The following is a 15,793-nucleotide window of genomic DNA, read 5'->3' as shown; positions in this document are numbered from 1 at the left end:
ACTGTCGGAATGATGATTTCATACACGGACAATTGACTTTGCACAGGTAGAAATATGTGACAGACAGAGGAGATTAAATGCACAGCTGTCCTGCTTCTGGACAGGCAAGAGTTAACTTCCCCAAGCAGCCAGCAGTGGTGACCTGAGTTAGCACAGCTGAGCTGAGTGTGCCCAGGCTGTTTTCCACACCACCTGACATCACTCCCCGATAAAAGGGGCTGGTTGGGGAGGGGCACTCCTGGGTTCCTTCAGGGCAGTCTGCATGTGGCTGGGGCATTTGGTTGATCCTTGCATTGTGCAGCACCTTGTGATCCTTTGGTTAGTAAAGTACTCTGTGTTATCACTGGATGTGAGTGTAGTTTGCAATGTGCTGTTATCATTTTTTCACCGTGATTTTGTCAGTAAACTCTCCTCCTCCCAGCCCACAGAGAGTCTGTCTGTTTCTCCTCCAGGAGTGAGCATTATAACCTGATCCTTGTACATAAGTGAGCTGGAAGAAATGAGAAAAGGTTTCAGCTGCCTTCCAGGGAAGCACATCATCACCTGGCTACTCTGATGCTGAGACAATGGGGCACACAGCCTGGAATTTGAAGGCAGGGAGACCAAGCAGCTGGGATCCCTGTTCAGAGAAGGAGTCATTGACAAGGTGATTGGAAAGAAGTCTCAAGCCCTCAGCCTCTGGAGGCCCCTTCTGTCAAGTGTGGGGGAAAGGTACCCGTTCAGTGAAGATGTCATGTTTTGGCCAGGCAAGTGGATGACCACAGAGCAGAGTATGCAGTATTTGAGGGGATTAGCCCCTCATCATAGATGAATTACTATGATCCTGATGATCTGCAGCTACCCACCAATCCTGATGAAGTCCAATGTTCCTAACCCATGTGGCGTAATTCTGTGTGGAGTGTATCAGCATCATATGCCATCTGACTGGCAGTAATAGATTGGGGAAAGGAAGGAGCACTGACAGTGGCTGAGGTGTCTGGCCAACTCCATCTATTTGAAGAAAGTCTTTGTTCCTCCCTTGTCTCAGCTGTGGATAAGTTGTTTTGAGAGGTGTGGCAACTCAAAGAGGATATGTCCTACTGCCCACCTGGGCAGACAACAATTTCACCCATCTGAAGCAGGCCTTCCCCTGTTCCAGAAAGAATCCCACACTATGAGGCATCCTGTGGTTCTCTCTGCATGACCATGGCAAAGACATGAGGAGGTGACCATGGGAAACCCACCTGTTGCAGTTTTGTGAGGCTGTGCTGCTGAGACAGTTTCTTTAAGCAGCAGTTAGAGTTTTCTGCCAGTCTGAACTATAAACAATGAGCAATTGAAGGCCAAAGTCGCAGCCCCAAAGATAGTCGAGCGCCTCTGAGAATCACATAGAGGAGAAAACAACCCGGAAGCAGCTGCATTTTGCCAGTAGTGGAGGGAGGGATAAGATGTGAGAGCTGTGCAGACACCAAGGCCAGAACAGGGCGGGGGAGGAGGAGCCCCAAATGCCGGAGAGAAAGATGCCCCTGCAGCCCATGGAGAAACCCATGGAAAAGGCCCAGACCCCACCTGCAGCCCGTGGAGGGGCTCCACGCTGGATGGAGCAGGTGGAGACATAGAGAAGACACTGTGACCCTACGTTGGAACAAGCCCCTGCCAGCACTTGCAGCCATGATGAGAATCAGAGACACAGAGATGAGTGACAGAGAGATTTGCACCAGAACAGGTTTGCGGGGGGAGGCTGGTGACCCCACAGAGGACTGGGACTGAGAGACATTGTGATTTATGACTGCACCCATAGCAGTGACCCACGCCAGGGCAGCTGCTGAATAGATAAAGCCCTGTGGGAAACGATTCACGTTGGAGAATTTCATAGAATCATAGAATCATAGAATTGTAGGGGTTGGAAGGGACCTCGAGAGATCATCGGGTCCAACTCCCCTGCCAAAGCAGCTCCCTAGGACATATCACTCAGATAGGCATCCACGAGGGTCTTGAATATCTCCAGTGAAGGAGACTCCACCACCTCCCTGGGCAGCCTGTCCCAGGGCTCTGCCACCCTCACTGTGAAAAAGTTCTTCCGCATGTTGGTGCGGAACTTCCTGTGCTCCAACTTGCAGCCACTGCCCCTTGTCCTGTCCGCACAGACCACTGAAAAGGGGCTGGCCATTTCCCCCTGCATCCCTTGCTTCAGATAATTATAAACTTTAATTAGGCCCCCCCTTAGTCTTCTCTTCTCAAGGCTGAAGAGTCCCACCTTACTCAGCCTTTTCTCATAGGGGAGATGCTCCAGGCCCTTAATCATTTTGTAGCCCTTCTTTGGACTCTCTCCAGGAGATCCCTGTCCTTTTTATACCAAGGAGCCCAGAACTGAACACAATACTCCAGGTGGGGCCTGTACCTCCTGAGCCCCCTCACCATCCCAAAGAGACACAGAGAAGTTCAAAACAAAGAGATTTTAATGGAGGACAAGAAGAGAAAGAAATCTCATCAAAGAGACTCCACAGCCCCTACCCAAATACACCCTCCCTTTCTTCCTCCATCACCAGCCCCCTGCTTCCATCTCATTCCAGCTCTGGCTCAACTTCCCACTCAGGCACCCCTGTCCTGCCAGCAAGAGCCCTGTGCTTGCTGGATGGATTTGCTGAGGCGCTCAGTCCCCCTTCCTCCCCCACGTCTGTGAGTCCACAGCCTGGGACGGTGTCAGGTCCATCCCTGCTTCCCCCCACAGGTCCCAGGTATCCATCCTCATGGTGTCTTCAAATGTAAGGATGGTGTTGGCAGTCTCGGGGAAGCTGTAGGTTGGGCTGAGCAGGTCCTGGGGCAGTGGGTGTTCTTCCACAGGGGTTGCTGTGCCTGACACGATGCTTTGGGCATGCTGGCCCAAGACAGGCTGGTCATTGGAGCTGGTCGTGGGAAGACCCAGGGAGGCTGGGGCCAGCAAACTCCCCTCTCTGCCAGTACCTCCAGGTTGGCTCAGCATGGGGGTCCTCCCAGAACTGTCCTGGCTGGCCTCTTCTGGGTCCAGGGCACATCCCAAGAGCCCTAGGGCCTCCTGGAGAAGCTCCTCATCAAACACTGCAAGGTCTGATACTGGGTCCAAGAGTGATTCTCCAGAGGACTCATTGCTGTCTGGGGGATTGTTGGTGCCTGGGGGTGCCTCCGTGGGTCTGGCTGTTCCCAAGGTGTTGAGCTGGGCAGGCTGCCCCTCAACGTGCTGGTAGCCAGTGGTGTCTGTTGGCAGCACTGAGGGGCCTGGGGCTGGTGCTGTCCCTTCTCTTCTGGTGCACCCTGAGTCCACAGGCTTGGGGCTGCTTCTGGGACCGCCTTGGGTTCCACTCGCTGTGTCCATGGGGCAGCCAAACAGCCTAAAAGCCTCTTTGAGAAGCCCCTCCTCGGAAACTGAGAAGTCTCCATCCAGCTCCCCAAGAGCTGGGTTGTTGGCACCAGCAGAGGGGCAGGGTGGGATGTTGCTGCCCGGGCAGATCTTGCTGCAGGGCTGTGTCCCAGGAGCTGTGGCTGTTCCAGGGATGTGTGTTTTGGTGGGCTGCCGCTGGACACTGTGGTAGCCAGGGATGGATGTTGGCAGTGTTGGAGGGACCAGGATCCTGGTTGTTCCCTGGTGGCTGTTGGGTGTCACGTGTTGCGGCTGGCCCTGGCGGGTCAGAGAGACTGTCTGTTCGGAGAGGGTGTTGAAGACCCACGGGACTCCCGGGGCAGCACCCGGCGCGGGAGTGTTGCGAATAAACATCAGTGTCCCAGGGGGAGGCGGCCCTGTGATTGTCCACTGGATCTGGATGAACCGGGGGTCGAACAAGCAGCCGCATGGACCCCTCTGCAGACCTGTGTGGGGGGAGAGGAAGCTGTGTTTGAACAGGGGGACACTCCAGGCCAACAGGCAGCCAGTCCTGATGGCTGATATCACCCAGCTCTGTGCCAAACTGCTCTGGAGACAGGGGTGATAGGAATGCTGGCAGTGCCCGTGGGTGGGAGATACCAAGAGCGTCAGGGTGCCAGAGAAGACAAGGATGCCATACCTGCCAGTTGTTCCTGGGGTCCCTGCGGGGCCAGAGTCACCAAGCGTGCCTGGGGTGCAGGGAAGGGCTGCTGCTGGCCAGGCAGTTGGTATGTGATGGCTGATCCTGAAAGAGAGGCAGGAGCAATGGCCGGTGGTCGTCTCTGCTCTTCGCCCCGAGAGCCAAGTGACCCCGGCTGCAGGGGTCGGGGTGGGTTCCTACCTGGGGGGTAGACAGTTTGGGGAAGGACAAAAGTCTGCAGGAATTGGTGGGCCAGGGGGGCCGTGGAGCTGTGCGGTCGGAGCTGCCTCAGTGGCGGCGCCATGGTCCGTTCTGGCTCTTGGCTGCTAAGGACTCTCTGGCGTCTCCCAGGAGGGAATGTGGGGGCTCCCCATGTTCCACCCCACCCCAACTCCTATGATGTCACAGTGATAGGGGTTGGCAGGGACCTCTGGAGATCATCTAGTGCTACCCCTTGGCAGAGCAGGATGACCTTGAGCAGGCTGCACAGGGCAGCGTCCAAGCGGGTTCTGAATGTCTGCAGAGATGGAGATTCCACAAGCTCTCTGGGCAGCCCTTCCCAGGGCTCTGCCAGCCTCACAGGAAAGACGTTCCTCCTCATGCTCTGGTGGCACTTCCTATATTCATATTTATGCCCATTGCCTCTTGTCCTGTCACTGGTCTGTAACTCCTTTAAAATCAAAATTATATTCTAATCTAAATTCAAAACCCCTAGAATTTATTAAGGTGACTGTAGCATTTATCTTTTGTAGAGTGGGGTTGTGGCCCACCCAGACTCATTAATGCCCTTATATAATCAGGCCTGGGGAAGCTGGCAAAGATCGGAACAGGAACAGGAGCTTGTGAGAAACAGGCTTGTGAGAAAAGAAACCGCAAGAATGCTGACAACTGCCTTTCAAAGGAATAACCTGACTGTGTAGCTTTAACCAATTGCTCACAACAGTGAGACACATGTAAGGTGGGTGAACAGAGCATTTCAAAGAACAGGTCAATAGCATTGCCATGGCAGAGGGGCAGAGGGGCAGAGGGGTTCCAGCTGAACTGGAACTCAGACTGGCCACTTCTGTAAAAGATAATAAAAAGTCCTTCTGTAGGTACATTAACAGTAAGAGGAAGGTCAAGGAGAATCTCCAGCCCTTATAGGATGGTGAGGGAACATTAGTGACAAGGGATAAGGACAAGGCTGAGGTCCTTAATTTTTTCTTTACTGTAGTCTATTATAGTAAAGATGGTTATTCCCTGAGTACTCATCCTCAGGAACTGGCTGACAGAGAGGGGAGGAATAGCAAAATTCCCATGGTTCAGGATGAAACAATTAGTGACTTCCTTGGCCGGTTAGATGCTAACAAGTCAATGGGACCTGATGGGATTCACCCGAGGGTGCTGAGAGAGCTGGCAGATGTGCTTGCCAAACCCCTTTCCATCATCTACCAGAAATCCTGGCAGACTGGGGAAGTTCCACTCTACTGGAGGCTGGCAGATGTGACACCCATATATAAGAAGGGCCAGAAGGAGGATGTGAGGAACTACAGGCCTGTCAGCCTGACCTCAGTACCAGGGAAGATCATGGAGCACATTCATGATGGCCAGGGGATCAGGCCCAGTCAACATGGGTTTACAAAAGGTAGATCCTGTCAAACTAACCTGATCACCTTTTATGACAAGGTGACCCACTGAATGGACGCGGGGAAGGCTGTGGATGTGTCTGCCTGGACTTCAGGAAAGTCTTTGGCACGGTTTCTCACAGCATTCTGACTGAGAAACTGGCTGCCACTGGCCTGGACAGGGGGACCCTCAGCTGGGTTAAAAATTGGCTGGATGGTCGGGCCAAAGGGTGAATGGAACCAAATCCAGCTGGAGGCCAGTCACGAGTGGCACACCCAGGGCTCAGTCCTGGGTCCAGTTCTGTTCAACATCTTTATCAATGACCTGGATGAAGGGATTGAATGTTCCCTCAGTCAGTTTGCAGATGACACTAAGCTAGGAGGAAGTGTTGATCTGCCTGAGGGTGGGGAGGCTCTTCAGAAGGATCTGAACAGACTGGACCGATGGGCTGAGACCAATGGGATGAAGTTTAACAAGGCCAAGTGTAGAGTGCAGTGTTATATCCCATGCACATGGGATATAACAACCCCATGCAGCGCTACAGGCTTGGGGGAGACTGGCTGGAGAGCTGTCAGGCAGAGAAGGACCTGGGAGTGTTGGTTGACTGCAGGCTGAATATGAGCCAGCAGTGTGCCCAGGTGGCCAAGGAGGTCAATGGCATCTTGGCTTGTATGAAAAACAGTGTGGCCAGGAGGTCTGAGGAGGTAATTGTGCCCCTGGACTGGGCATTGGTGAGGCCACACCTCGAGTACTGTGTGCAGTTCTGGGCTCCCCACCATAAGAAGGACATTGAGGTCCTGGAGTGAGTCCAGAGAAGGGCAACCAGGCTGGTGAGGGGGCTGGAGGGAAAATCCTATGAGGAGCGGTTGAGGGAGCTGGGGGTGTTCAGCCTGGAGAAGAGGAGGCTGAGGGGAGACCTTATCACCACCTACAACTACCTGAAGGGAGGTTGTAGAGAGGTGGGCAATGGTCTCTTCAGCCAGGTGACAGGAGATGGAACAAGGGGCAATGGCATGAAGCTGGGCCAGGGCAGGGACAGATTGGATATTAGAAACAAATGTTTTACTGACAGAGTTGTCAGGGCTGGAACAGGCTACCCAGGGAGGGGCTGAGTCACCATCCCTGGGTGTGTTTAAAAAAAGGGCAGATGAGGTACTTAAGGATATGGTTCAGCATAGGATGGGAATGGTTGGACTTGATGATCTTCAAAGCTCTTTCCAACCTTGTGTGATTCTGTGATTCTGTGATTCTAGTGACAATGTATTGGCTGTGTGGAATAGAACATTGATAACTGCAACCCTGTGACAATATTTTTAAAAAGGAAAATAAAAATTAGCAGCTGCTTTTTGCTGCCAGAGAAAGGAGTGAGAAAATGGAAGGATCTTTCCAGACAACAAGGTCAGTCAAGTAGGGGGAGATGATCTTCCAAGCCTCATATCAGAGATTCCTCAGCAACCCTTGGAGAAGACCATGGTGAATGAGGCTGCTCCCCCAGAGTCCATGCTGGATAATGTGGAACAGTGGTTCTACCTCAAAGGAACCTGTGGTGGAGCAGGTTTGCTGGCAGGGCTGTGGAGGACCCAGGCTGAAGCAGTCTGTTGCTGAAGGATTCAAGTGACCCACCCTGGAGCAGTTGGTGATGATCTGAAGCCATGTGGGAAGGACTCACGTTGGAGGGGTTCTGGGAGGACTGTCTCCCATGGGTGGGACCCAATGCTGGAGCAAGGGGAGACTGTGAGGTGTCCTCCCCTGAGGAGGAAGGAGCATCAGAGACAATATCTGACGAACTGACCCCAACCCCCATTGCCCGTCCCCTGTGTCACTCAGTCAGAGGAAGGAGAGTATTGGTTGGGTTTTATTGTTGTGGCGAGTCTGTTCTGCCCATGAGAGTGACCGCTGCAGGATCTCTCCCTCTCCTTATCTTGAATTTTTCTTACATCTTCTCTTCCATATGCAGCTGAGGAAGGGCAGTGATAGAGCAGCTTTGGTGAGCACCACACATTGAAAATGATGTGGAAGAGGAAAGAATACATGGGCGTGTGGAGTGAGTGGTCGTAGGCTGCAGTAATTGTCATTAAAGTCTTGCCCAGGAGGGTCGTCAGGAAGAACCAGAACGGCAACTAAAAACTTGATTTGTATCATAAACACCCAGGTGAGCATGGGGAGCAGAAGCCTCTCCCATGGGCGCCCAAAGACTCATTCCTGGTCTTCAGTTTTGGGTAGAGGTGAATGGGGGTGACACGCAGTTTCCACCAGATGAGATCCACTCTCATGGAGAAGGGGATGTTGGCAACTTGCCTCCACCCCCAGTAATTCCAAAGGGAGCTGGGACCAGCATCTCCCAGGCAGAAGGTGCCTATTTTGTGCACACCAGAACTGGGGCAAGAGGATTCCCAGAACTGGTGGGATTCTGGCAGTCATAGAACAGAACTCCATCCTCTTCCAGCCCCAGCACTGCAAAGCAAGGATGAGGGGCCAGAAGCGACTCGCCTGACTCCCTTCCTTTCAATGGGGAAAAGACTCCCCTTCCTTTCCCTGCCTGAGGTCCCGTCTCATTGGAGAGACAAGGAAAAATGATTGTCCTTCCCAGTTCTGGTTTGAGGAGAAAAAATGGCTGGACAGTTGAGGGAGGGAACTTCAGTGAGGACTTCAGTGTCTTTCTTGTGGTTCTCTGAAGCTGTACGGACACATCAAAGGAGCCCAGAGGGGATGGAGTATGTGACAGCTCCACCAGCTCCTCTGCTGGGAGGTGAGCTGGGCTCCTGGGATAGAGAGAAATCATGAATCATTACAGCGCTGCAGAGAGACAGCTCTGCTTAGAAGCAGCTCCTCTGCCAAGCACACAGGGCTGGGGACACTGCCTGTAGGCACTGAGGGGAGACCTGTGAGGCTGAGAGAGCTGATGGATGCTGAGAGCTCAGTGGAGAAGAAATCTCCACAGCACTCTGCCTGGTATGTCTGTGGGTGCAGGGCAATGCAGGTTCTGTTCCTGGAGGGATCTCCTAAAGCTGGGACATGGGGCAGTGTGTGGGGTCTGTCAGGAGGACAGGTTCTCTTTAGGACCAGAAAGTGCTGCCTGGAAGGGATGCCCTTGTGCCCCATCAGAGGGACAGGGCAGGACAGCTGTCTTCTCCTGGGCATGGCTGCAGAGGTGTGAAGCAGTGTGTGCACCCAGAGGTGCCCAGGTTTGTCCTTGTGAGCAGGGTCCCTTCCCCAGCACACAGCTGCCAGGGCAGGGACTCTACTGCTGCCAGGGTCAGCACTCAGCCTGCCTGGTGGGCTTCCATCAGCATCGCTGCAGAAAAAAGCTGTAGGTGGAAAGTGTGACCCATAGAAGGACATTGTACGGTCCTTTTGCTGTCAGTGTGCTTTCTATCGCCAACTGATCCCTGGTACTTTCCTGGGGACTTTTCAAGAACATCAAGGATGCTTTTTGCAGTCCAGGTAAAGAGACTTTGCTTTGACTTTTCTGCTCTTGTGGACTCGGTGGGAAGTGGGAACTGAACTTTTATTGATAACTTTGAAGGCAGCAGTGCAAACTCATTTGTCATTAGGCCTTGTCAGACTGTGTCCTGAACCCTGCTACACACACAGAAGATCCACAGGGCAGTGCCCTGATGCCAGGAGGGCTCTGCAGAGGTGAGCTGAGCACAACGCAGGTGGGATGAGGTCTGTGAGGACAGAGCAGGAGGTGACATGGGCAAAGAGAAGCAGCTGCAGGCACAGATCCAGGCAGCAGAGACATTGTCAGGCAAGATGCTCACAGAAATATCCTGGCAGTGGGGATGTGGGATCTCCCTGACATTCCCCGCAGTGCAGACCATGATGCACTGAAGGGAACAATAGAGTGTGATCACAGAGCATCCAGCACAGGGCAGCTGAGACCAGGGCTGATGGACAGAGCAGCTCTCCCCACTCTGCACTCAGGAGGAGGTTTCACTGGCACTGCAGCAGCAATGTCAGGGAGTGCAGACAGAACAAACACTCCTTAGGTACAGGCAGGAGAAAAACAAAACTCCAAGGTTCTGCTCTACCGTCGGGTGAAACATGAGTGACAGTGCTGAAAAGCTCATTCCTATCCACAGGGGATTTAGTCTGAGATCACACCATCCTTCTATTTACTGACTGCTGCCAGGCAGGACTGAGTTCTCATGAGCCCACAGCTGACCCTCCTCCCAGCAGTGGCACGCTGGAGCCAGGACAAAACAAGCCCTTCCAAAACTGACCTGGAAAACTTTTCCTGAATACAGTTTTTCCTCAGAGAAGAGTTCCCTAAATTCTCACTGCCTTTTCCTATTTGAACAGGTCTCCATGCCAGCAAAAACGTATGTCCAACAGCAGCCTCATCAGCCAGTTCCTCCTCCTGCCCTTTGCAGACACACGGGAGCTGCAGCTCCTGCACTTCTGGCTCTTCCTGGGCATCTACCTGGCTGCTCTCCTGGGCAATGGCCTCATCATCATCACCATAGCCTGTGACCACCACCTCCACACCCCCATGTACTTCTTCCTCCTCAACCTCTCTGTTTCTGATCTTGGCTGCATCTCCACCACTGTTCCCAAATCCATGGCCAATTCCTTGTGGGACACCAGGTCCATTTCCTACACAGGATGTGTGGCTCAACTCTTTTTCTTTGTATTTTTGATTGTCACAGAGTACTGTCTTCTCACTGTCATGGCCTATGACCGCTACGTTGCCATCTGCCACCCCCTGCATTACGGGACCCTCCTGGGCAGCAGAGCTTGTGTCCACATGGCAGCAGCTGCCTGGGCCAGTGGGTTTCTCAGTGCTGTTCTGCACACAGTCAACACATTTTCCCTTCCCCTCTGCCATGGCAATGCTGTTGACCAGTTCTTCTGTGAAATCCCCCAGATACTCAAGCTCTCCTGCTCACATGCCTACCTCAGGGAAACTGGACACACTGTAATCGCTGTCTGCTTATTTTTTGGGTGTTTTGTGTTCATTGTGGTGTCCTATGTGCAGATCTTCAGGGCTGTGCTGAGGATCCCCTCGCAGCAGGGACGACACAAAGCCTTTTCCACCTGCCTCCCTCACCTGGCCGTGGTCTCCCTCGTTGTCAGCACTGCCGTGTTTGCCTACCTGAAGCCCCCCTCCATCTCCTCCTTATTTCTGGACCTGGTAGTGTCATTTCTTTACTCGGTGGTTCCACCAGCAGTGAATCCGCTCATCTACAGTATGAGGAACCAGGAGCTCAAGGATGCCATGTGGAAACTGATGACTGGATATTTCTAAAACATAATAAACTGCTCATATCACAGATCATGTAACTCACATCACGACCACTCCTTATTTAGAAAGGTTTTCTAGCTGGGAGAGGGAAAGGATTTGGTTTCTTTTTTTGCCTTCAAGTTTGTCTAAGCTATAATAACATGATCCATGTTCATCCCATTCCTAATGAAGTATCCCTTGGTCTTGTGGGACCCAGACACTGTGCTCTCTTTGCATCATGTCTGCCTCCAAAGGCCATTTTTCCCCTTCTTTTTATTTTTTCCTTATATTTAGAAAAAAATTACAAGCACATTTATTTCAGCTGATTCAGTCGACTACTTATTTGCAATGGCAGTGCTTTCCCACCATGCCAGAAGGGGAATTTCCAGGATTGTTTTCCATGGCAGCAGAAGAAACACTCACCATCCCCTGTACCTGCATTACCTCTAGTCTGTGTCTTTCACCTCCCTCATCATTCAGGTGTTTCCACCTCTCCTGATGATATGGCCATGGCTAAGGACATCCTTTTCTGCAGCCTAGCTGGATGTTTGCACTTCACTCTGATCACTGGTTTTCACCTCCACTTGCTCTTTGGTCATTCAGCTCCGCTCAGCTCTCTGGTTTCTGCTTTGAGCTTCAGAGAGTTGGAAAGATCCCATCTTTCAGAAATCTAATGAACTGTTCTGTCAGAAGTTCGGTCTGTTGATAAGTGACCTTCCTGTGTATCTGATCAAAACTGTTCTGTGAGAGAATCTCCTCTGAAAGCTGACACCCTTCACATGCTGCTTGGCCATAGCAGCAGCTGAGGAGAGAGATTTCATGGTTATTAAACTGCATCATGTTTAACTGCTGTTTGTTGTCAGAGAAATCTGTCCATGCCTGTGAGCACAAATGATGTGGTGCAAAACCCAGGAGGCCAGTGAGGGAGCTGCTGGGCTTGGGGAAGAGCAAGGTTCTCCATGCAGGGTTGGATCTCAAAAGACTGCTTCTCCTGCCCATCCAGATCTCCTTAGGAGACCCATATCCATCCCAGAATGCTGTTGTCACTTCTTCTATCAACTGAGCCATGACAGAAAATACCTGTGACTGAAAATAAGTACTCCATGGGAAATTCCTTTGAAATTTTCATCACTAAGGACCTAACTAAAATCCTAACTAAAATCCAAGTAGTTGTAGAAGTCTTGAGATTTTTAATGACTTGTAGAGACATGCTTGTAAGGTCTTTCTGTATATTTAATGAGCACCGTGGTGTGTTTTCTTCTGAATCCTCTCAAGAAGTTAAGTCAGGAGTAATTTCCAAAGAACCCTCTGGGAGCCGTTACTAACAAAGCCTCCCCATGGACTCGTTAGAGCAGACAACTGGAGGCCATGAGGACAAACACAGGCAAAGCACAGGCAGCTCTGATGCTGAGGACACCCTGGCTTGTTCTGATGAAGCAGAAATGCCAAGCACTGACCCCCAGCCCCTGGGCAGGGAGATCCTGACCCTCACTTGTGTCTGAGGACTCTTCCTTGGGATGTGGGGAGTGAGACACCAAGGGAAGGACAGCAGTATGGCCCTCCCCTGGGGTCGGTGCAAGGAGGTAACCATGCTCCATGGCAAAGCCCTCTATTCTATCAGGCCCTTTCAGCCTGGCCAGCACCCTTGGCCATCTGCACCACAGCCCCTTGATCTCACCCGACATTGCCCCTGCCTGTACTGCTGTCTCTCCCTCCTTGACAGCTGCTCCCACAAACACAAAGCCACCAGCTCATCCACCCTATCTCTGAGTGACTTTTTGCACCACACCACTACTCTCAGAATGCCTCAGACGGTCCACCCTGACCTTCAAAGCAGCAGTTTTAGTGCATTTTATTTCTTACACCTTCTCACTTCCTTCTCTGATGGCAAAATGTTACTGCTTCTTGCCTTTTTTAGTCTCCTAAATGTGATTCACAGAGGTGCTGTGACCATCGCTGATTGTCTCAGCCCTTGTCAACAACGAATCCGGACTTGAGTCAGATGGTATTTACTATTCAGACTACAGAATCCTGCTGCTTGCTGAGGGCACCCCTGCACCTCCTTCTCCAGCAGAACCCAGCTGCGCAAAACCACGACAACTTCCTTTCTTGTGTTCTTTCCACGCAGCACAAAGAGGTCTTCACTCAGGCTCCCCTTCCCCAGGCTAAAGAAGACCAGGTCCCTCAGCCTAACTGTATCTTGGCAGACTTGTTCACCCAACTGACTGTTCATCCCCATTCCTGCAGACTGGGAAACCCCATACTGGGACTGACTGCTCCAGAGGTGGCCCCACCAGTCCTGAGTCCAGATGGACCAGAAAGGCCCTTGTGTTCATGGCCATGCTCCACTCGGTGCAGCCCAATGTGCTCATGGCCAGATTCTTCTTCAGCACCTCTGACTGCTTCGGCATCCCCTGGAATGCTCAAGTTCTTTTCCTTGCAGCTGGTTCTCCACCTGTCATATCTGAGCCTGACTTGATGTGTGGGTGTTGTGCTGGAAACTGGTCATGGTTTCACCCCAGCTGAGAGCCGAGCACCCTGCAACCACTCTCTCTCTAAGAGGCCATTTTGGTTGGAGGGGATTTGGGATGGGGCAAAGGAGGGAAAAAATAATCCCAAGACTTGCAGGTTGGGGTAGTGACAGCTTACTGTGAAAGCAGTGATAGAGAAATAACAATAAGATGACTATATAGAAAATATATATACCAGACTGGTGACACACAATGCAGGTTTGCACTGAACCACACAGCTCACACCGTACAGCTCAGAGCCTTCCCAAAGCAGGACAGTCCATAAAACTGTGCATCCTGGAGCCGTGCGCTGCTCCCCCCACCAGCCCCTTTTTATGCTGAGCATGATGTAATTGGCATGGAATATGCTCTTTGGCCAACTTGGGTCACCTGTAGTGACTGTGTCCCCTCCCAGCTCCCTGGGTGCCCCCCACCTTCTCATTAGCAGGGCACTATGAACAACTGAAAAGTACTTGACTGTTCGGCAACAACTAAACCATCCCTGTGTTACCAGCACTGCTCTCATCTGAACTCCCAAACACGGCATTCCACTGGCTGCTAGAAACAAACCAACTCTATCCTAGCACAAACTATGCCACCTTTGTAGACAACAAGTGCAACACAACAGTGGCTTCACTCCTGTACTCATACAATGTGGATAATCCTGTTGGTCAGTTATGGTCAGCTGGGCCTGTTCTGTCCCCTGCCAGGTTCTTGTGCAGTGGAGGAAGTGAAGCTCATTTAGCTGACAGTTCCTGTGTGCTCGCAGATGGCTCTCCAACTTGTGGTGGTCTGTAGGTGTTAAAGAAGGTGAGAAATAAGAAATAAAACCAAGAGATCCTTTCCAAATGACACTGGAGTGGGCCACTGGAAGAAGCCTCATGTCCTCACAGCCTGCTTCCCCTTGTCTTGGAACAGAACCACTGTTGTAGCTGCCTAAGGGTCAATATAGGAGGGATCAACCACTCCAGAAAGCTTTTAGCAACCAGCGATGATATTAACAGAATCGTACAATCACTGACTACCCAGTTGGAAGGGAACTCAAGGATCATTGGTCCAACCTTTTCTGGCAAGTGCTCAGTCTACAGAAAATCACCACATAGACCAGCTGTCCCCACACCCTATCCCACTGAATCTTAAAAAGGTCTGATACTGGGGGATCCATCACCTCCCACAGGAGGTTATGCCAATGCATGTTCTCAGGGTAAAAGATTTTTCCTGTGTCTTGTGGGAATCTGTCCAGGAGTAATTCACACCCATTATGCCTCAGCTATTCCATGTGACTCCTCCTAAGTCTCTCCCTTCTTTGTAGACAGCCTTTAAGTACTGGAACCTGTTGATGAGTTCTCCCCCAAGCTTTTTTATCTGAAGACTGAAAAAAGCCCCAGCTGTCTCAGGCTTTCCTCATATGGCAGGCTTCCCAGGTGTCGCAGTTTTGCATACCTGGGTTTTAATGGAGAAGAGGGGCCTTCAGAGAGCTTCTACATTCTTCTTGCAGAAGCCATCTCTGCAGGCCCCAGACTGCAAACACCAGCTGATTCAAGGCCAGAGTTGCTCCGTACCAAGGGCAAGCCAGTTGGCGATGGTCAGCGCCTCTGGGAATGACATGTAGGAGAAAAAATACTGAAGGAACAGGCTGCCCAGGGATGTAGTAGAGTCACCTTCCCTGGATGTGTTCAAAAAAAGGGTTGATGAGGTACTTGGGGATATGGTTTAGCACAGGATGGGAATGGTTGGACTTGATGATCTTCAAAGGTCTTTTCCAACCTTGTGATTCTGTGATTTTGCCACCAGAGAGCAGACTGAGAAGACGTAACAAGCTGCATGGACACCAAGTCCAGGGAAGAAGGAGGGGGAGAAGAATGAGGCGCTCCCAGGTGCTGGAGAGAGATTCCCCTGCAGCCCGTGGAGAAGACCGTGGTGGAGCAGGTGTCTGCCCGCAGCCCATGAATAAGGACAGGGAGCAGAGAGATCTGTGGCCTGTGAAGAGATTGATCCACGCCACAGCAGGTTTGCCAGGGGGCTTGTGACTCTGGGGGGACCAGGCTGGAGCAGTCTGGGCCCGAAGGTCAGCACCCCATGGAAGGGAGCCATGGTGAGGACATGACACCCCAACAGAAAGGACACACGCTGGAGAAGTTCATGGAGGACTGTCTCCTGTGATGGGACCCCATGGTGCTGCAGCAGAAGTGTGTGCCTGTGTAATGATCCCCCCAGCTAAGAAGGAGGACTGCAAACCCCCATTCCCTTCCCCTCCATGCACTGCAATGCAGGGGGAAGAAGGGAGACAATTTATGACAAAAGTCTGTGAGGAAGGGAGGGGTGGGGGGAAGTAGAAGTGTTAAGATCTGAGGAAGGAAAGCACTTTGTGAGGAATTGACCACAACCGCAGTCCCCATTCCCTGCCCCTCCCCACACCATGTTCTGGGGGGAAG

General features: G+C 51.8%; 1 protein-coding gene across 1 annotated transcript; it reads left to right on the top strand.

The window, feature by feature from the left end:
• Positions 1–9,948: 9,948 nt before the first annotated feature.
• Positions 9,949–10,872, top strand: LOC311200900 (olfactory receptor 14A16-like; the record flags this gene model as incomplete). Its single annotated transcript, XM_084275203.1, has 1 exon — positions 9,949–10,872. The coding sequence occupies one exon, from the start codon at positions 9,949–9,951 to the stop codon at positions 10,870–10,872; it is 924 nt and encodes a 307-aa protein (XP_084131329.1).
• Positions 10,873–15,793: the final 4,921 nt, after the last annotated feature.

Source organism: Gallinula chloropus (genome assembly GCF_964237585.1).
Source record: "Gallinula chloropus genome assembly, chromosome: 25".
Lineage (NCBI taxonomy): Eukaryota > Metazoa > Chordata > Aves > Gruiformes > Rallidae > Gallinula > Gallinula chloropus.
This window is presented reverse-complemented; position numbering and strand designations above follow the sequence as displayed.